The sequence below is a fragment of the Plutella xylostella genome, chromosome 3, assembly GCF_932276165.1.
Source record: "Plutella xylostella chromosome 3, ilPluXylo3.1, whole genome shotgun sequence".
NCBI lineage: Eukaryota > Metazoa > Arthropoda > Insecta > Lepidoptera > Plutellidae > Plutella > Plutella xylostella.
The window spans coordinates 5,319,874-5,342,350 of record NC_063983.1 but is presented as its reverse complement, the minus strand read 5'-3'; the positions used below and the strand labels follow the sequence as shown (position 1 = coordinate 5,342,350).

Genomic DNA, 22,477 nt, shown 5'->3' with positions numbered 1-22,477 from the left:
TAAAGATTCAATTCCATGAGTTTCCGTTTGTGGTTTTCTTTCACTGCCGCTGACGCCCAAAGATTATTTTTCTTTAAGAGAAATGTTGTGGAACAAACAACCCAAAGATCTAATTTCGGATTCAACTCATTCCACCCAAATACTAGTCAATATTTGGGTAGAAGCTGTTTTACTTCCATTTTCTTGGGATTTATTTTGCACCGTTTGTAAATTGGACAGTGAATTGTATATAAATATTGTTGAGTGCGATTCTCGTCAGTTTTAAATAATTTTCGTATATTTAACGTTTTTAAATGTTTTTGTGTATGTACGATACGGTTCGCAACCTATCACGAGAGTACAAATGTGCTGCGAAAAGTGGGTGGCTCACTTGTGAGCCACCCCTGACTACCCCTTCGGGGATACAGCCGTGAGTGCATATGTATGTATGTGTAACTGTAAGTATACCTACCTAAACCATTAGCTGCTATCTTATACTTTTCAAAAATCTGGATCTGTTAACACTACCTTCACTCTACATATACGAAATTAGTAAGTTTGTCAAAGAGAACAAAGAGTTATTCAAAATAAAATCGGATTTAAGCTTAAGACCTCAAACGAATGCCAATAGATTAGTTTATGAAGAGGTTCCTAACTCTTCTCTAAATACGGGAAAAGTTGCTTGACAACGGGTGTGAAAATATACAATACCATTCCGTGTGAATTCAAGTCACTAATTAAGCACTTGTTCAAAAAAAAGCTTTACCAATGGTTGTGTGATAAAAGCTTCTATTATATGAAGGATTTATTGAATATAATAATTATATTAATGTTATGAATTTTAAATAGTATATTATTGTGTGACATTTGGTTTTATATAAAGAAGCATGAAAGTTTAAAATTTATAAATTTCTTGTGACATTCTGTACTACTCGTAATTTTTGCATGCAATTATAAACTTGCTAAACATGTGACTCTAAATTATGTAAACTGTACTATCCATATACCGTGTTTTTTGCAAATAAAGATTTATCTTATCTTGTATGCACCTATTTTATTTAAATATGTAATGTATACAAAATTTTTGGTTACGACAGCAGATAGCTAGAGGCTTGTATGTGCCAGCTGGCCTGTGAGTAATGACCATTATAAATTAGAAAGACGTCCAGAATTGTCTTGATGTCTGACTAGACCTTAGACAAGACATTTATTAGGATAGATTAGCTTACGCGCGGCACATTTCTTGAACATGACAAAATTAGGGGAAAATACTTTCACCATCACGCGTTTTTTATAACGATTCTCTGGTTTTTATTGCGCCTTATTTTATTTCGGGGCTATAAAATCTTTTTGCCTTACTTCGGCCCAATTTTATTTCAATAATTTTATTATGATGTCCGCAGCCTGCTGAAGATTGTTTTTGCGCCCCAAAGGAAGTGCTCAAGTGGTACCGTTCTTTATTCGATGATAGTTAAATGTTATATGTCTCAAAAGTACTCACCGGTATATTTTTTTTCAAATATCTGAAAAGATGACTATAGGTAAGTATTTATTTAATATTATCAAAAGAACGATAATTAGAAGATGAAGCAAATGATAGATAAATAATATAGGGTGTTGAATTCCTGAACGACCCAATAAGGATTATGTTCCGCTACATATAATTTTCTCCTCATTTACTTGGTTCATTAAGAAAGCCTCATCCCTCACCCTATTAGCAAGCGCTAATTCGCGGAATTCATTCCACTGAAGTTTCAAAAACTTTTAAGTAACTTATTAATAAAGAAGGGAACTCTTAATGCTCAGACGAAGGAATAATACAAGAAATGGGGACCAAGAACGAGATATGTTTGTCTGACAAGAAAACACAGTAGAAGCAAAGTTGGTTGCATTGTACGAAGTTTGCGTCAAGAAAATGCGCTTTAAAAGCTTTCACGAATAAAAATTATTATGCAAAGAAACCCAGGTTGACGTGTACGCTCTACTTCGTATTTCGTTTTGGATTTGTTCGTAAAAATAATCGGATTTCGGTCGCGTTCGTAAATCTGCTCGGTAGATTTCCCTTTGTCTGCGTCATACGTACGGCCACGTCTCCTAGCTTGGCACATCGAATGCGTACCTAGGTTTAAAATTGCACCCGTGCAGTTGTTTGAACCTAGATTTTTACTTTGTGAGTATTTTTGTATTTCAAAGCAAGAAATTCGTTTTAGCAGGGAACCAGTAGGTCATTAAAGTTATACCTATTAGTCTAGGTATGTAAGTAACTAGGCATAAGTATATTTAATATTATATTTGTCAAAATTCAGCATCGTTAGCCGAGCCCATCACGGCAAGCCTTACAGTTAAGAGCATTTAATAATGAGAACGAGACGGTATCAAGAGACGCTATGAAGAAAGCTTACACGACACATTTAATAAGATTGCCTCATTATTTTCTCATATTCTACAATTTCATTGGTGGAATATTTCCGGCTGGTTTTCCTCGCTAGAGATGGGCGACCTAAAAATTGCTTTCACATTAGTGGAAATGACAATGAGCAGTGCATTGTGGCCGCGTGTCCGCGCCTCTGTGATTCATCTCGTGTGCCTTTGTGCCTACGGAGCTATTTGTTGATGAACATCGATGATTTACGAGCACTTCGTATTAGGAAGGCGTCCGGCTATTTTATTTTGATCTAGAAGCTACCTTTTCAATGTTATTTATTATATATACCCTATACATATCTATACGCTCTGATTTATGACGTAATTGACTTTACAAAAATATATATATGTATGTACCTAAGTTAAATACTGATAATACTGGTACATTCAAATTGAAGACTTTTCCATGTTGCTACCGCAAAAAAAAACTTAGGATAAATAAGCCATCACCGCGGGAACGCAGTCGACGCAGCAATCACTCGTATTCACGTAATGGCGGCGGATGGCGGGACGTCTCTAATGAGCGCATATTCTCACAGGTCACGTCGCGTAATGAACCGTCTCTGTCTCGACTCTAAATACTGCACTAATGCACCCTACAAATTGTACAGCATACATCCTGAACCTGCCCCGCTGCCCCGCTGCGCGCATTGTGAAATTGCGACTTGTTCACGCCAACAAATGTTGCCATATTTGTTTAAGAGAACAGTGTCAAGTTTTCCGCTCGAATTGCGAGCTGAATATTTTAGTATATCCGTAGAATAGTTTCGCTATTTCGAAGTCATTGGATAGTGACCATTGTTGGTCTGTATCTTTAAAGTGTATTGCATTTGAAAATGTGAAAAGGGGATGTTGTTAAAAGTGAATGCTTAGTCAATATTTGGCTACTCAGACCGGTAGCTTTCGTTCTCCATTATTTTCGAAGCTTGTAATTTCCCGTGTAGCCCGAGGATCGCGATCATTGAATCACGACCGTTATCAAAAACCTTGACAGGGACGTTAAAAAGGCCTGTCCGCCCTTTTAATAATACGGGTGAGAAGTCAGCGAGTACAATAGTGAATTGGCCCACTTTAGGCTCGCGATTCTAAATGGCGCTTACATTTTGTTATTCCGCGTTAATGCTGCCCGTGAATTATGCAAGAGCAGAGCGACGCGTATAATTGTGACTTGTAGCAGTTGTTGCTACAAATGTTGCCTGATTTGAATAACACCGCTTCGGCTCACTCAGCCAGATATCGCAACCAATTAATGTACCAAATATATCCTATCCTATGCCACGCCTACAATATACAAGATATACTTAGGTAGATGTGTGTAATAAATATTTTTGTTTTGTAAAGAATTCTATGTTCCATTAAACCCATTATTATGTTAGGCAATACCCCAATATTTTGACGCGCTTTCCTTTGTATTGTAGGTATTTATTTTATTCTTCATATTTTCCTCAATAAAGACAAAATCTGCTGATATCACCCTCCGATATTACTAGCACTTAGAAATATGATTTTTACTCGATTAGATGATACACCATAACGCTTTTATACCGACTCAATAACACTTTATTATGAAAAGGCGGAAAAGGCCTTTGTGCGACACTCGTAATTTATGAAGAAAGCTTGATTGTATTTGAAGGCTTTCAGAAGATGGAGCTGTAAAGTGTAATCTGTAATTACTATCTTGACAATGCCCGAATGTATTTCCGTCCAAAAAGGTCGGCTGAGAGCGCATGTAAATTAGGTCATTTATTTTAGGTCTAGGTTAGCGCGACCAATTTTCCCGGGAAATTGTGCCAGAGGGGAGATAATAAGTTTATTTCTCCACATGTAGCGTCCTACTGAGTACTACCGACACTCATCAATATTTTACTGAATTGTACCGTAGCTATTAGTCTTCTCCACCAGCCTTTATAAATTGTACGTGGAAAAACAGGATACGTATATAGTTGCAGACAAAACTCTATCTTTTTATATTTAAAATAAAAATTGAGCACAGTAAGTATTATCATAAAGGACCAACTGAGATTTTTACGATTAGATAGCGTTTTACCTTTTGTCCACAAGACACAAGCGGTAGGCAGGAGGTCACAACAAAGGGTCTGAAAAACATCCGCATGGCTGCTTTTGCGGTGAAGTTTGTATTTGACTAATGCTTTCAGTTACAGACTTTCTGAAAAAAACAACTTTGTGTTAGCTAATTTATGTTTAGCAAATCTGGTTGTAAAAAAGTTTTTTTTTTTTAAATTTTAGGGTTATATAAGGTTAATCAATTTTACATAATTTTCAAAATGAACGTTAGTGAAATATTTGAATGAGTGACATTGAATATTGCTTTTAGGTCATTATGGGCACAGGAGATTCTTTCTCTCCTCTGACAACAAATTTTATGGTCCTAATCATTGTTTCAGGTAGAGGAAATGTGGCACACGTCGCCCGGACCGCCCCACACAGCGAGCCAGCGCTGAGGCAGCAGCGGCGCGCGGGGATGCGGGCGCCGCGCGGGGCGGTGTGACAGCGCCACCGGCCGAGCCACGGATGCGGGGCAGCGTGTATAGGTAACCATACAGAAGGCACCTATATAGAAGACCTAAGGCATCAGCGGTGCCAACAAATTCATAGGAGAGTCACTGATGTATGAACAACAGTCATTACCTTTGTCGATAATATTGAGGTGAAAAACGTTGTTTATACTTACTGGTTATGTTAATAAAACTAGAGCTATACCGTTTACAACAAGGCCGCAGAATGTTGTAGATTGCATCTTATGGTATTCATCATATGGGGCTTGAATATCTCAAAATGCATACAGGAATCCTATGAGCATGTGTTAGTAGAGTCTGGTTATGAGACTGTGTAGTAAATATAAAGGTTCAAGAGGAAGCAAGTATGCAATCAAGAGCAGACGGAAGTTGCTGGCACAAAGACGGAAAGTTATTATTGCCCCGCTGGGGGTTGCTTCAGTGGCAGGCATTAGTATCGACATCTTGGCAATAGCTACTTGGGGATATGTTACTTTACTTACAATCATGAGCAATAGGATACGGATGTTGTAGCGAATACATAGTTATGTTGAAGTTTCAGTCCATTGTTAGTGTAGTTCGTGTAGTGCATGCTATTTTTTTCAGGACAGTAATTCAGTAGTCATTTTGACTTTACTCATGAGTACCAAACCCACATGTTGTGTTTTCTCACGTTTTATGTTAAAATATGATTAAAAAAATTTAAGTAAGTAGATAAATATCGGTAAGTACCTACTAGTTATGTAAACACTACGTACGTAATTTTGATTGCTTCTTAACCTACTAAAGTAGCGTACCTTTAAAGGTTTGCAATAAACACGGTTCTAATTATGTGACCAAAGGTAGGTAAATGCTCGTAATTTCGGTTGTTAAACTCAGTAATTAACTTTTGTAGTTTATTACCGAGTGCCTATTCAAATTGAACTGAAGCTTAATTATAGTGAAGTAGTTACTTCATTTGTACGGTATTTAGGTAATAATATTAAAACCACTACAGTCTATGTCCATAAATTAGATTAATCCCTGGATTAATCCAAGGATTTATTAGATACATTTGACGGGGAAAGCCAACCACGAAAACGAGATTATCCGGTTGGGGCGTAACGTGTAACGTAACATTAACATTTAGCCGGGTCAGTGTTACGCGTAGCACCTATCTTTGTTTGTATTGTTGGTAAGAGAACTTCATAAGCAGGCGGGGTAAGCTATGAATATGAACAGGGTATTGTTTGTTTTTCGTAGGTTGTTGCTTACGCGCTGTGTTTAGCATGATTATTATTTTGGTACTGTAAACAAATTGGGTACTTTATTATTGGATTAATATTAGTTTTAATAGCTTCACTAATTTAATTTCAATTTTATTTATATTTATATATGTAGGTATATAATTTATATAGTTATTATGTATAAGTAAGTATATATCTGTGTCTCGATTTAAGTAGATAAACTTATATCCTCTCAGCCTATCGCACTACCAACCACTTTCTCGACATCACCAAAGGTTAACTGGTAGAGAACGCTACTAGCATTAACTTCGCCTTTGTACAATGTTTTTATGTGCAATAAAGAATTTATAATAATTTATGGGCAGGCTTGTAAACAATTATTATTATGATCACTTCTGTGGAATCATAATTAAGAGGGCCTCAGAGCGTTTCCACTTCCCAGTGGTATGACTAAGCCTGAAGCAGCGAGGAAATTCTATTTGTCTTTCTGTTGATGAAATGTTGAAATATTACTGTAACCGTGTGTGTCTCTCGGGTAACCTCGGCCATTAATTAAAGTAGGATATATGTAGACGTGCTTGTCCTCAAGGGAATATTATGTATATGTTCCAGTTTCTAAACTGTTTTCAGAGCGTAGCGACCGGTTTATACAATTTTGCACGTTTTATATAATATTATAAAATAACGACCGGCGCACCCTAGGCAGTCAGTGAGCGATTCATAACTTATCAAGCTTATATCTGACTGGCTAATCCAAACTTGTAGAATAAGTCGAAAAATGGAAATGGATTCATCTGATTCATCATCATCTATCAAGGAGCGCTAATACTGCTAATTCTTTCCCATCCAACCAATACAAGTCGTCAGTCCAGCAGGCTAGAAGCCATCCCAGAGTACATTTGCCTGCTCATCACCTGGACCAGACACAGAAGGCTGATCACGTTATGTCTGAAACTATCCATGTTGTCAGATGGGAAAGCTGTCAGTCCTGCGCCTTGCTCTCTCCAGACTTGTCGGTCCCATTGGGTTATGATAGTAGTATAGAGCATACACTTGGACGCCATAAATTACTCGATGGCCGCCGTAGGCGGATTGGGCTCCGAGGCCATTGATGACGATGAAATTGATGTCCTCCGACCGATATGGCTACGGCGACTGCTGCTGGTCAGGAATTATCCGGAGGACATTATTATTATTATTATATCCACTAGGCATTGACTATGAACAGCATTTCTAACCCCACTCTCTCATTCCAGCGTCAGCTCAGGCGTGGAGGGCTGGGGCGGCGCGCGGTAGCGGCGCGGCGGGTGCGCGTGCCATGCGCGGCGGCTGATGGAGCCCGGGTGGTGGTCGCCGGAGCCGCCGCCCTCGCCGCCGCCGCCCGCCGCGCCCCGCTGCCGCTGCTGCCGGCCCTACTCCACCAGCTATACGTGTCTGCCGCACTATGGTGAGTGAGTTCTAGCAGTAGGTACCACTTCAGGCGGGACGCAAGTGAATGACTAACACGTGATGGTTAGCAGTGTGAGAGAGTGTGATAACCGCCTTATTGATAAACGAAACGAAAATATTCCAGAGTTAAACAATTAATTGGAAATAGTTATAATATATATAATACCCTCTTTTTGTATCGAGGGGTAAAACTATTTCGTTTGTATGAAGGAATGACTGAATACATAGCTATTGCCATTGGTTCCAAATCAATGCATTTTTTATGTTGCAAGGTCGAGGTTCTAGGGTAGGTACTTAGGCTTCTGTAACATTATAGCACTGAGCTTTCGATTGATGTAAAATGAGCTTGTGTATATGAAAAATGAAGAGTAAGATATTAGTTAGGTTAATTCGTAGTTGAATTTGAAAACCGAATCGATTGTGTCTGATCAATCCGCCTTTTATGTAGTAGACTAGATTCTTATGAAATCTGCACTGAGGAGAAAAGCAAAGTGTCGCTACTCTAGTATCTCGGAGGCCTAATTGGAGCTGTCCATTGTCCGTGACACAGTTTGAGTTGCTTCATTGTAAAATATATCACGTTTATCGACGTTTAGTGTCCGCAACAGCCTAGCAACTGCCAAGTTTAAAATTTAACTTGTAAAATTATGTTATTACTTCGACAAACGAGGGCCGAGCAGCGGACCCAAACTTTAAATTAAATTGAATCTATCGCAAGTTTAAACTTGCCTTGACCAGGGTAGTTGTGAAGTTTCCCAAGTTGTCTTCCCATGAGACTTTTGTAGGTACATCGTCCTTTTTCGATACTGGAAGTGCCTTAAGGAATAGGGGTAATATAGTGTGTGTGTGAAACTTACTTTGGGAAAAACACAAAAAATATATACCTGCGTTACTTAAGTTATGGTACATGGCGTAGTCCTATCACACTATGCCGCAACTAACTAAAACTCCCTTTATGTAATACTAACGGTCATAGTAGGTACCTATCATATTTAAGTAAAATTATAACAATCCAGCCGATCACACCGCATGCCATACGTTAACTTCTGCTTCAACTTGAAGTTCACAGTAGTAAAATCCGTAATAAATAACCTTCCTCTCTCCGCCCAGACGGCTGGCCCGACGTCGACGAGGAATCAACCGGGGGCGCGCTGCGCGAGCGCGAGCTGCGCTCCCTGCACCGCACCGTGCCCGCCCTGCGCCGCCGCGAGCTGGACACGCGAGCCATCAAGCACCACTTCTACCCCGAGGGGGGCTGGGGGTGAGCTAGCTGTCTCTCTCTCACACACTGTGACTGTAGTTAGGGCACTGTGACTGTAGGGCACCCTGACTGTAGGGCACCGTGACTGTAGGGCACTGTGACTATAGGGCACTGTGACTGTAGGGTACCCAGAGTGTAGGGCACTAACTAACTCTAACTATAGGGCAATGTAACTGTAGGATACCCTGACTGTAGGGCACTGTGACTATAGGGCACTGTGACTGTAGGGTACCCAGACTGTAGGGCACTAACTAACTCTAACTATAGGGCACTGTAACTGTAGGATACCCTGACTGTAGGGCACTGTGACTATAGGGCACTGTGGTCTGTGACTGTAGGGTACCCAGAGTGTAGGGCACTAACTAACTCTAACTATAGGGCACTGTAACTGTAGGATACCCTGACTGTAGGGCACTGTGACTATAGGGCACTGTAACTGTAGGATACCCTGACTGTAGGGTACTGTGACTTTAGGGCACTGTACCCACTCTGAGCCGCCGCGAGCCCAACACAAACCCGGCTGTCACTGTCAATAGAATACGTTGAGGAGAACATCATCATCAGCTATCTGCCTCTGTAGTTTTACACCAAAATCTTTTACTTTGAAGGAATTATTGTACAGATTACTAAATAGCTTGTAATTGAAAGGGGATAGGTAACATGTATAAAAGACGCCGCTTGGTACCACGGTCTCGTGTCTTGATGAATGATGTTATATTTCATTAATTATGAGGTGAAACTCAAAATTATTTCGTCACGACTAAATATATATTTTATCTTCGTATGGCTCGTATAAATGCGTATTAAAAGCGCTCCGAGTTTCAGCCATCGGATTATATGGTTCAAATGATTCTGTAATCTCATTGATAAATAATATAGAACACGAAACGTGAACGTTTTGAATTATAAATGTTTCATTATTATAACGTTATGACGAGCTGACTTAACGAGACGGAAATGAAAAGAAACAAATGAAATTTTATAACATCTCTCATTGTTGAGACAGCCTTTGAGAAAACATGCTGAAAGGGAAATGAACTCATCAGCATTTTTCTTAGCGTACAAAGTTAGGAAATATTCGTATATCTGTTTCTTATGTATTAGTGCTGGAAGAATGGTTAATGAGCTACAAGCACAGCACTCGTTGGGTAAATGTTACATTAGTGACTTCGGCTCCCTCACTGATACAATTCTGACTACTAATAGTACTACTATCGCTGTTAATGTATACACTTGACACGTGTGTATAATTCTATATAGAGTCGAGGCGTTTCTGTATTCTCCGGCGATACACGTACCTCTGAATGTAAACAAGGGATCGTGGTTACGCATTTCACGCGTATTTTGCAAAACAAATATAATATTTAGTGTGTATTTACTCCACGCAAACGTTAACTTGTGGTTAACCACTGTTGAATAGCAGCCTTATAACAGATCATGAGTAATTTTGTTAGTTAAAAACAATCCCGATAGATTCTGAGGATGAAGGGTGTGGTACTTATTTTCAGAGACAAAGAATAATATTTAAATTTCATTCGGTACACACTTATGTAAGACTACAATACGGCATTGTAAGGGTTTGGATACACATTGATTATTGTTATAGCCTCGTGTACCGACCAGACAATCCGGTTAACTGTCCTAAGCCCACAAAGCACCTTTGCCACAACCGACACATATGTGCGAACCCTAAGCCGCAGATAAATTGCCCGACAAGTGGCGAACACGACTCTCGACCTAGAGATTTCCCCCGACAATACCACGTGACACGCGATGAGATCAAGACAGGTTATCTAGAGTCTTCCCATACCTCAGTGTCATATATCTTACAAGAAATATCACGCTCATGAACAAAAACCACCGCCTGATAACATCATAACAGTCGGGGAAATGATAAGGACAAAATAAATACAGAAATCCACAAAAAGATTGCTCTTTTCATGTATTTTCCCCATCTTTATTTTTGTATTATTCAATCACAATGTCAAATCACGGTGTGCGGCGTTTGTCACGAATTCAATTCAATACGAACGCAATTCTAACCCGCGACAGCAGACGTAGGTCTCAATATCACCGCTCAGATCCCTTCGGAATTTCCAATAATGCCTGTTATTTCATGAGAGATATAAAAATGTTTTAGGACCTACAGGTGCTAGGGAGCTGCGAAAAATGTAAAAGCGTTGGCTTTCCTTTGTACTGCGGTGGGCGGTGTGGTTGTAAATAGATAGAATACACTATGTATATTTGTACACCAAAAAAGAATAGTAATATTAACAAGTAGTAACTTAATTAGGGTACAAAAGGCGGTCTTATCACTAAAAGCGATCTCTGCCAAACAACCTTTGGATGGGGGGAATAAGAGATAAAGAGTGTACGTACCTACGTGTTAAAAAGGATTGTAGATTCATGTACCGTGTTTGTTGCAGGTGGATCGTCTGCGGGGCCGCATTCCTGGCGCACCTGCTGTCCACGGGGCTGCAGCTCGCGTACGGCGCGCTACACGTCTACGCGTTGCGCCATCTAGGACCCTCCGCCGACCAAGCAGGTATACCCTCATTCATGTGCTTAGGCCGTGTTCAAACCAAACTGACTGTTAGCTGCCGAAAGCGAAAGAACGTTACGCAATTTATTGTAAGTATTTCCATGTATATTCACTTTTTCGTTATACATATTATTATAACCGACACTATGCTATGATGCTATAGTAAGCCTGCTCACATTCGGTGGCCTACAGTCAGTGTGGTTTGAACACGGCCTTAATATTCAACAAAAACAATAAGAGCTAGAAGGGTGAATAAATAAATGAATATTTTACTTTAGCATCGCACTTTAAAAGGAATCTTGCCTCAAAGCCATTCCTGCTGCTCCAGCTTTATGATAAATGTAGCTTTGACAGTAGATCCACGGGGACAGGTAATCTATCACAATTTGCAATTCAAATGCGACATCAGCAATCAGCGAAACAGTCGGCGAAAGAGTCGAGCCAAGCAACAGGCGTCGACGGCAACTTGAACATTGTTTGGAAAGCGTCGATTTTATTAACAAGCCCGCGCCATCGTAGCGCTTGTTTGTAACAACTTGTAATTCACAACGATCGTAAATAAACAATAATGTTTCCGTTTAACAAAGTTATTAATGTTAACGAGGGGGCATGGCGTTATTTTGACAAGTGATTTAGATCGCGGAGTAAGTCAGTGTACGTGGCCAAATGAGCTTTACAAGTTACCGGTATTTGCGGACGAGGCTGATTTATTGAATTAATTTTACAAGATTCACGGCGGTTGAATATTAAGAGGTAGAAGTAATTTCGGTTATGAGAGGGGTCTTTGTTATCGGGGGCGGGGCCAGCAGCAATAATTCTGTCTAGTTTGCTTCCAAATTGGGATTTTGCGAGCGACACGCTAACGAGTTAGGCTTGAGAACACGATTTAATCCAGGGCAACATGCCTAGATAACCAATAGTCATAAACATAATTTCCTGTTTAGAAAAAGCAATACATTATGTCGGTGGATAAATCACCTAGCAAAGATGGATGTCATGAAAACTTAGTTTACCTGCTATTAACTCTACACTTAAATTTAACTGATTATAGGCTTACCTTATTAAAATCCAACATACAAAATATTAAATAGGTAGCTCACACAAATCCCCGAAGGACAGTAAGAAATAATCGGAGATTATTAAACTGATTTACATACACATTAAAAAATAAATTGTATTAGGTATACAGAATTGTTATTAACTTTGTTACTATACGCCCATACACGTTATATTTTAGGTGCCATAAAGTCACAGTCGAAGGAACTTACGATTTTGTATCCGTTGTAACCTTTTTTAGCATAATTATTGAGATATTTCAAATAAAATGAGCACTCAAGCTAATTGGTTCGCTGGGACCTAAAACGGCCGGTCCCGAATTACCGCTCTCGCATCCATTCTAATGTAATGTGTTTACGCCGAGATGTATGCCGCTGTGCACTAGAATACCCAATTAGAAGACCTTCTTACTCACCCAGAAATTATGTCTTTGATCGTGCGTTCTTCGCATTTCGGCGGCCGCCTGTGTCTCAGCAACTATTTATCAATCACATTATTCTGGCTAATTACCTTTATTCCATTAGCTTTGTTGACTGAGACTCGTGTAATCGTGTTATCGGCAGAATGGATTGAAGACGGACATAATAGATTCTGGAGGAAGATTCTCTAGTTGCGCGTTAGTAGTCGCACATTTTACTGAATCACGTGCAAACATGGAAGTGAATAGATAGATAATTGTGTAGACATCGCAGCATCGACTAATTAGTGGGTTCTCGCGAGCGCGACCCGAATTCACATTGTTTGCTGTTCGATGATTAATTTGCTGTCATACTTCCAGTTTGGAGCCCCCTCCTACAAACAATATTACCTCACTTGTTAACAAATGGCGGGATGAGAGTGATGAATGATGGGGTTCCTTCCAGTCAATCGCTTATTCAGCATGAAAGCTTCAGTAACTTTAGTAATGAGACAAAGAGTGGGCTTGAAGAACTTTCATAACTTTTAGGGGAACCCTCCCCTGTATATTCTATCGATGTTTTACAAGTATCGGAAGATTTATTGTCTGTAATGAGTCAATGAGTTTATTAACAGTAATATTTTCGAACTTCAACGTTGGAAAGGCACCAAATTCTCCTAACACACCCGCAACTGGCTAACTGAACAGTAAAGATGCACAATGTTCAATCTATCCATATCCTGCAACCTACTTCACACTAACCCACATGGAAAACTGCACAGAAAAGATTGTACCATTGAAGAATAGTCCCAATAATTCTGTACACAATACGGGAGGGGGCGCTGGTGGCATTACGACGGTTAGCGCCCCTAACATACTATAATGTTCCATCCAAACAAAAACCTAAAAACCTTCCCCTACCATATCAAGACCTTCCACACTGCACAGAAAAGACCATTACCATTCAAGAGCAGTCCTAATCCTGTACACAGTGTGGGCGGGCGCGCTGTGCCTGGGCGTGTCCCGGGCGGCGGGCGCGATGGTGGCGGCGCGGCGGCGGGCGCCCCGCCTGGCGGCGCTGGTCGGCGGGCTGCTGCTGCCGCTCGCCTGCCTCTTCACATCGTTCGCGACTCAGCTGCATCAGACGCTGCTTAGCTATGGTGAGTGCAACACGCGACTGTATTGTGCTGAACTGACTGAATTCAGAAGAATAGTTAAGAAAATGACAGCCTTTTTTCTTTTCTAAAAATCGATTCTGATGTCCAAATATATAAATATGTTGTTCGGTCTGAAGTCTTTAGTCAGAAAAAGATGCTCATTTGGAGCGTTGTTAATAACAACTTGTTATGAAAGATCAAGCGGCTTAATAAGTTTTAATTTTCATTTAAAATGGACAACATTCGAATTCCATCGGCATTCCAGCTGCAGCGTAACAACATCAGCGCTGTGTTTGTCCACTTCGCGGAATTTCTAAACGTTATTTTCTCTAACTCCGCCCCGCATTCGTAATGCTACAAAATTAGCTAACAATGTGGCCAAATGAGCCACTATTGTCAACTACTGCCACTGCGCTGGGAGAAATTATTGACTTGCAAACACACAGTAATGAGATGCGCGGTTGGGAGACTATATTTTAGAATCCAACGATGAAAATGATTCTGCAGCAATCAATTTTCAATTTGTAGCGGTCAAAACTAAAATTGTCGACACGCAGCTGGGATAGCTTGGCATTTATGGCTCCTACATTAGATTAACTATAACTTACTGTAGTCAATACAACTGTTGTGTAATTTTGTTACCCAAATGAAAAATTAACTGAGTTTTTCTAACATTCAAAATACAGACTAGAGTCACTATGAAGACGTACTAATAAAAACTTAACCAACTCCGTTTGTGTGATTCATCAAAACTTATGCTCCATGCATTGAAATCCTTCTTCTCTTCAGGTGTAGTTCTGAACAACAGAAATGACAAGCGGAAACCTAATGCTGCTATATTATTAACTTCCCCTGAACTCCGCAGCCGTAGTCCTCGAGGTAAACGGTAAATGGTATATGATACCATGAGATCATACCTATTAAAGTCCCCTTGCTCTTCCCAGGCCTAGTCATCGGCATCGGGTGCGGGCTGCCCCGCATAGAATGACACGACAAAACCTAATGCTTATAAATTATTGACTACGTCTATACTAAAGCTTTTCCCCTAGGGCATTTTTTAAAATATTTATTTTATGAACTACTAAAGCCCCCCTTCTTTTCTTAGGCGTGGTGCTCGGCATCGGGTGCGGGCTGGTGCGCGAGGCGGCGGGGCTGGTGCTGGGCGCGTACTTCCGCCGCCGCCGCCAGTTCGTGGAGCTGGTGGCGCACGCCGGCGGCGGCGTCGGCATCGCGCTCTTCAGCGTCGCTTATAAGGAGGCTCTGGGGTGAGTGGGGCAATAAATATGTGTGGACATCTCACACACGGCCATCCGAGACGCGAAACTATGCAGAACCTGCTGTGATATGGGTCGGAGGGTTGATATATCTACACAAATACATGGATAGATGCATATTTAATAACCAGACACAAGGCAAACACAAATGCTCATCACAATTCAAACAGATGTTTGCCCTGGGCGGGATTTGAACCCGCGGCCCCAAGCTTCGGAAGCAGCCATAGCTAAGGTGCCGTCATGCATTTCTGGAAGCTGGACGATTTCCTACGCTAGATGCGTTTAAGGAGTAGGCATCTGGCATAAGGCGTGGTGCCCGGCACCGGGTGCGGGCTGGTGCGCGAGGCGGCGGGGCTGGTGCTGGGCGCGTACTTCCGCCGAATCCGCCGCCGCCGCCAGTTCGTGGAGCTGGTGGCGCACGCCGGCGGCGGCGTCGGCATCGCGCTCTTCAGCGTGGCTTACAAGGAGGCTCTGGGGTGAGTGGGCAATGAATAAATATGTGGGGCTCACACGGCCATTGCACACCAAAGTAGGCAGGACCTGTGATATGGGTGTCGGACAGCTGATAGGTATATCTACACAAATACATAGATAGATTCACGCCGCGGATTCACGGAGCGACTTGTAGAGCGGGCTTAGGAACGCCAACACACATCGCCTGTACTCAGTCTTTCTCTACCAGCTACATATGTAAGGCCGGCCAGCGGTTCAAAAAGCGTCCCACGCTACGTTTGCCTGTTCGTGGTCGCCATTTGAGGTTTTAGTCACGGTGAGTGCGTTCAAATGGTCCTCAACGCTGAAAATGGAGTGTTTGCATTGAAAAATTCACACGTCAATGTTGAAAACCCTGTCCGTTTTTTTACGGCGAGTGCATCCATTTCCTAGATTAGATCATCCATTTGGACGCATATTCAGTGCCGACCTTAAGAGTAACGAGACATTCTAGGAAAATATAATACCTAGTAGTCGAGCAGTTCCAAAAAATATACCTCTAGTATCAATACACATACGCACATGCGTATGTTCATTAAGTATTTAATATTAACTACCTAAATTACCATTAAAAAAAAATCAAAAAACCTTTGGTGAAAGTTTTAATCATTTTCATTTTAAACATCATGATTTTCCTCTGAATATGATATTATTATTTTCCATGTGACAAGGACTAACGTGTGTAACATTTCTCTACAAACGATTTCATATAATTAGTTACGAAGGGAATGCGTAAACTTTCTGCGCTTTTATGTACACCGACAACAAGGTTGCAAAATGGTATTTTATAACTTTCTAGAGTACTCTGAGAATTTTAATTATGCGTCGTGACATTGTTGCAGTAAACTGGGCTGGCGGCTGGGGCTGCAGGCGATAACGGGGGTGCTTCTGATGGCATTTTTCCTCAGCGCCGCTTATCGAAGCGCATCCCTCTACCATCCGCAGCGCCGAGCAATCTTGCATCTTAAAAACCAACGGAGAAAGGTTCGAAATAGCTTACACCACAGTCTGATATCTAATAATTACGTTTCTGAGAAAGTGCCAGAATGCTAAAAAAAATAACGAGTGAATTTCAAAAGGATTTCCAGATCCGTGAAATTGAATTTTAAAGGAAGCGGATCTTTTAATTAGTCCGTTTATCATCGTGTGACAGGTCAAAGAGAAGAAGGGGATGAAACGGCCTCCGCTGATCGACCTGAGCGCGCTACGGTCGCGGCCGGCGAGGGTTCTGCTGCTGGCCTCGGGGTTGGCCGCCTTCGGGCTTTACACACCCGTGTTTTATCTGGTAAGTTTATTGGGAAGCCTCGGAGATACTCGTATCTTTAGATAGGTATGAATAACTCCGTAAATAGGAATGAATGAACGTAAATATAAATAACGTTGCCAAACCGTATTATATTACTTACCTTCATTTAGGAAATTGAAATACATTCATGAAAAAGTTTCACTCACCAAGTATAACACAATTTTTTACACATTTGATTTTAGAATTGGATCAAGTTTGATTTTTAGTTGGTAGGTAATATTCTGATGCGCTATAAATGTAAGTACTTCAATATTGCACATAGTACGAGTAATTTGGAGCTTTTGTCACTGGAACGTTTTCATTGCTCGTGAGTGTATTATAAGTACCAGGATAACATGACTTTACCGGTCCCTCAGGCATTACAAGGCTTCGAGGAGGGTCTGGAGGAGAGCGCGCTGGTGCTGCTGCAGACGTTCCTGGGGTTCGCGGCGGTGCTGGGCTGCGCGGGGTTCGGCCTCGTGCTGGTGCGGCCCTCCGCGCAGTGCCTCGTCTCCAAGCAGTACTTGTGCCAGACCGCCATGATCGGCATCGGTGAGCATCACATCAAAATCTTGACTCTACAGGGTGTTGCAAAAAGTATATACTAAGCCGAAACCTTCATGTGCAGCATGGGCAGAATTTCAAAATCCACAAATTAATATTTCCTTTTCCATAGAAACTTTGTTGGTCACGTGACTTTTTACAATGGAGGGTGACTTTATTTTCGCGAATTTTGAAATTCTGATTTCTTTTTCGGGCTTAGATATAACATGCTGCACATGTAGGTATACCATTTTTACAACACCCTTTATAGCCACACGATCTTTTATCGAGTAAAACACATATCTCATAATTCTTACAGGAATATCAATGCTGGCGCTAAGTAGCGTGGAGGGCTATCACGGCTACGTGCTCTTCACGTGGATGTATGGACTATGTTTAGGAGGCTACCTGTATACTATTAAGATGTTGACCATGGAACGGGTGCGTGGAAGACACTTTGCCAAAGTTTGGGGTGAGTTGTTTAGTTACTTGAGTTTAAAAGCCGCAAAAGTTTAAACCATCGGCAGTATTCATATCGTGAGCGTCTTCCTACAGGGTTCGTGCAAGGCGCGGAGGCGTTGCCCGTGATAGTGGGGGTGCCGGTGACGGGCTACATCAACCAGCAGGTGCCGCGCGCCGGGTTCTACTTCTCGACGGTGGCGACGCTGGCCGGCGCCATGATGTTGTTCTTCGTGGGGTACTCCAAGCGCGAGGCTGACCCGCCGCCCGCGCCGGCGCCGGCCGTGGTGGAGGCGTGCCCGTGCGTGTCGCCGCCGGCGCGCTGCGAGCCCGCGTGGTGCGCGTGCGGCGCGGGCGGGGCGGCGGCGTACTGCGCGTGGCCCGGCTCCTGCGGGACCAGGACGCTGCCCCGGTCCATGTCGTACGCAGCGCCGCTGGACCGCTGCTGCTCTGCGGCGGCTCAGTACCCCGAGTGCTGCCGGCGCGGGCTGCGGCCGTCGCGCAGCGTGCCCGAGGGGCTGGCGCGCCCCGGCTGGGTCCGCGCCGCCGCCGCCGCCTGCCCGCGCTGCCGCCGCCGCGAGCACCACCTCATCGAGCAGATCACCACCTCCGTGTGATCACAAGACTAACAAAGTGACAGTTTTGTGTTCAACTGTAAAATATATTTTAGTGTTACTGTAATAACTGTGTACTATAAGTAAGTATATGAAAATAATCAACGGCTACAGTGGTGTTTCATAAGTCAGTATTCTAAAACTAATTTCTAGAATTAGTAGATTCTCAAGATTGAATTCATTTGGTAAATTAAAATTATTGAATATCTGTACATAAATCAGAATACCGGATTTAGTACTCTTTGAGAATCGACGCAAAGATACGACTCTTAGTTTGTGAAGCAATAATTGGTATACCTAAGTTGGTTTAGAGCGGTGGTAGCTCAGTCGGGTAAGCGCCCGCTTCTCACGCAAGAGATGCGGGTTCGAATCCCGGCGCTGACATGTACCAATGAGTTCTTTTAACTTAAGTACAATGTATACCATCGCTCTTACGGTGAAGGAAAACATCGTGAGGAAACCTGCATATCTAGATTTAGCACATCTAGATATGTGAACCCACCAACCCGCAGTGGACCAGCGTGGTGGGAAATGGTCCAAGCTTAGGAAGGCAGTTTAGACCTTGGGGATATGCACAAAGGTTCCACTCGAGAGAGCCAGGTGCAGGTACTAACACCCCCACAGAGAATAGAATAGAATAGAATACGACTCTTAGTTTGTGAAGCAATAATTGGTATACCTAAGTTGGTGATGTGAGTTCATGTATTGTAAAAATATGATTGTTAATTATTAAACTAGTCTTCGACATGAATGAAACACTATTAGCGAAGTATGTAACTGAGAGTGAGCTGCGAGGAAGCACACTACAGTGAACTTTCTGGAAGCTCGTTTTCAACGATACTGAAATATTTTATTTAGATTCTAGTGAATTTTCCTACTTCTTTAAACTTGTGGGACCTATTGTCTATGTAGATCATACTGAAAGTATATTCATTCTACTCTCTATAGGTAGTATTTCTACCAAAAACTTTCATTCGAACTAATGTATTTAAATTATCTTTGGAATTAAGTTTTTTCTCAATTTCTAGTGAACTATTTTAACATGTTAATAGAGCTTAAGAAAGTATATCAATAACATTATTGAATGTAAATTTTATTGAAACAAAGTCAATTTTAATGATTCAAAAACCTTATTATATTGTGCTTGCATGTGTAAAGAGTTTGTTTGTTTACTGATATTGAGGTATTTTATTAAACGTTAGTTAAGAGGATGGATGTTTTGTTTGTTAAACAATGTTCGTTAAGTTTAATTTTTACTGAAGTGTGATTTACAATCTTGATGATTCATAGAGAAATTTATTAAAGAATTTAGTATATACATGTTTGTCTGTTTATTTTTCAAGTTTTTCACCTAAATTATAAAAAATATCTACTACCTTTTAGGATCGCAAAAACCATAGGATTCGCTATATGACAATTATCTAGAAAATATTCGACATTTTATACTAGAAGATAAAATCTCATATTTTATCCAAAGTTAACCTGCCGTACGCTTTTATTAAATTTCTCTAAATTCCTAAGTTCAAAGTGATCTAAGAATGTTTCTTTTACGTTGAATATTAAATAAAGATGAATTTCCAATATCCTTTCATAAAATTCTTAGATAAGTGCATTTACGGTTGGTATAAAGAGTGGAGGTAAATTATATTTCCCTATATTTCATGTGAATGCACTAGGATTTATATATTAAATTTCTTAGTAGGTACCTATGTTTTTTGTAGGTTTTGTGTAGGTTCATTACGGCTGTATTATTGAAAACCGAAGTCTTGTATTGTTTTCGCAAGTTTTAAAAGCTTTTCCTCTTTTTATTTATAAAGAACAATAGAGCCAGCACTCCGTCGCCGGTTCAACAAGTCCGCCCGAGGCGACATTCCGACCAAATAAACACAATCAACATGTACGGGGTTGAGGAGAGAAAAACGATTCATGTTTCTTGATAGTGTTTTCGAAGTACTTCGTGAAGGTGCTAAACTTCGCAATCATCAACATTATATTTTTGATGTAGGTCATGTACTTAGCTAATAAATAATACTTTATAAATAAATAAGTAGGTACTTATCTATTATGTCATGATGATTTTATGAACTTCCTCGCAATTCTATTCTCACGAGAAGAAACTCTATATTAGAGGTATTATGGCGGTGTTAAAATTGTGTAGGTACTTAAATATCGGCCAAATTACCGCGTGTTGCGTTTCGTGCCACACTCCATGAAATGAAACAATTTTATGAATCATTTAAGATATCTACCAAAACACAAAATACCATCGATGTTGTAGTCTGCGGCCACTACGGGGTTCGAATAAAAGATTACGGGCAGATTTTTCTATTCATCTTAATTTAAATTATATAAAACTCGAGATTCTATACGATATGAAAAGATTTACAATCCACACAAGTAAATACATATAGGATAGGAAGCCTTTTTACTGGTTTGAGCTCTATTTTTATACAAGAATTTTATTTTCAGCTTTATTTATATCAAGGAAAATGCGCCTGTTTCAAAGAAGGGTATTCTGAGCACAATATTACGTAAAAAGAGAACTCTTTCCAAGAGTTCATTCATGAGATTACCACATCTCTTTTCGTATAAAAAACATTATCAAGTCAGCAACATCAGGCATCTAGATAAAAAAATAAGATAAAAAAGTCATATAAGATAAATCTAGGACCCCGCCAACATGGTAAACTAAAAAGCAGTGGATAAAAAGCATCGGGCAAAAGCTGACATCCATAAATTTGCCATAAATATCGAAACTAGGTACTAAAAGCTCAAGTTATATTCGAATAGTAATTTGGTGATGTGCGTTTCCATTTACCAAAATACTATTCGAATATAATTCCAGCTTTTACTACTGTCACATCTACATTTTCCTTTATTCCCCCGCATAATCCGGGTGAAACGATTAGGCGTCTCTTTGTGCTCAAAGTCGCGGAGACTGCTCGGGCCGGATGTCCGGTAGTAAAAGTTGAAGGGACGATGGTGCGACCAGCCCCCGACCTACTGACCCTCTCCCCTCTATAGGCCTTGGGCCATCCATTACCGGTATTGGGCGGGCACTTGCTACACGAGATGGGTAATGTTCAGAGTTAAATTTTGGGACAGCCTTTTTTTAAGGTTAGACATTAATTTATGGATATTTTTCAAGTCTGAATGGAAATGTCTCTCATATATCGAAGCAATGGTCGACAATGACTCGACATACAGCAGCTAAAAGATAATTATTATAATGAAATGTACGATAGCGAGTCACCTCTGACTACTCCTTTGGGGATTACAGTCGTGAGCACATTATATATTGTATAATGTATATGTACTAATGTTATTATGCATATTACCAATAAAGTAATGGAACTCTACAAATAGTAATACATTGAATTATACTAATTTCAGTATACATTTTACTTCACCTTGAAATAAAATTATATTAATGGTACTCAAATTATCATAGTTATCATATTAAATTATTTTATTAGTGTATCGATATCACTTTATGACCATCATTGGCTTTGACTAGTCCTGTTTCAGCCACAATGGTTCATTCAACGGTTTTGGTGAACAATTTGGTACCTGACGAGAATAGTGTGACCGTGGACCCCATGTCCCAGTTGTTCGTGAGGGTCGAGCTAATGTTCGGTCTCAACAGAGTCCACATGCTCGACAAACTGACGCCCCGTCGCAAGATCTTCGCCACTATCTACGCCGTATCCGTCAATATAGCATTGTCAACCTTAATGTACTTTAACTGCCCATGTAACGACTACCAAGATATCAAATCGATCATTGAATTCATGGCCTATATG

General features: G+C 40.8%; 1 protein-coding gene across 1 annotated transcript in view; it reads left to right on the top strand.

The window, feature by feature from the left end:
* LOC105380152 (monocarboxylate transporter 4) overlaps positions 1-18,801 on the top strand; it is a 32,439-nt gene extending 13,638 nt beyond the window's left edge. Inside the window, exons 2-12 of the mRNA XM_048625910.1 lie at positions 4,809-4,955; positions 7,402-7,592; positions 8,705-8,855; positions 11,282-11,400; positions 13,825-14,010; positions 15,113-15,272; positions 16,616-16,757; positions 16,927-17,058; positions 17,436-17,610; positions 17,921-18,073; positions 18,157-18,801. Coding sequence (XP_048481867.1) covers positions 7,478-7,592; positions 8,705-8,855; positions 11,282-11,400; positions 13,825-14,010; positions 15,113-15,272; positions 16,616-16,757; positions 16,927-17,058; positions 17,436-17,610; positions 17,921-18,073; positions 18,157-18,677 — 1,854 coding nt within the window. The 5' untranslated portion in view covers positions 4,809-4,955; positions 7,402-7,477 and the 3' untranslated portion in view covers positions 18,678-18,801. The remainder of the gene's footprint in view (positions 1-4,808; positions 4,956-7,401; positions 7,593-8,704; positions 8,856-11,281; positions 11,401-13,824; positions 14,011-15,112; positions 15,273-16,615; positions 16,758-16,926; positions 17,059-17,435; positions 17,611-17,920; positions 18,074-18,156) is intronic.
* Positions 18,802-22,477: the final 3,676 nt, after the last annotated feature.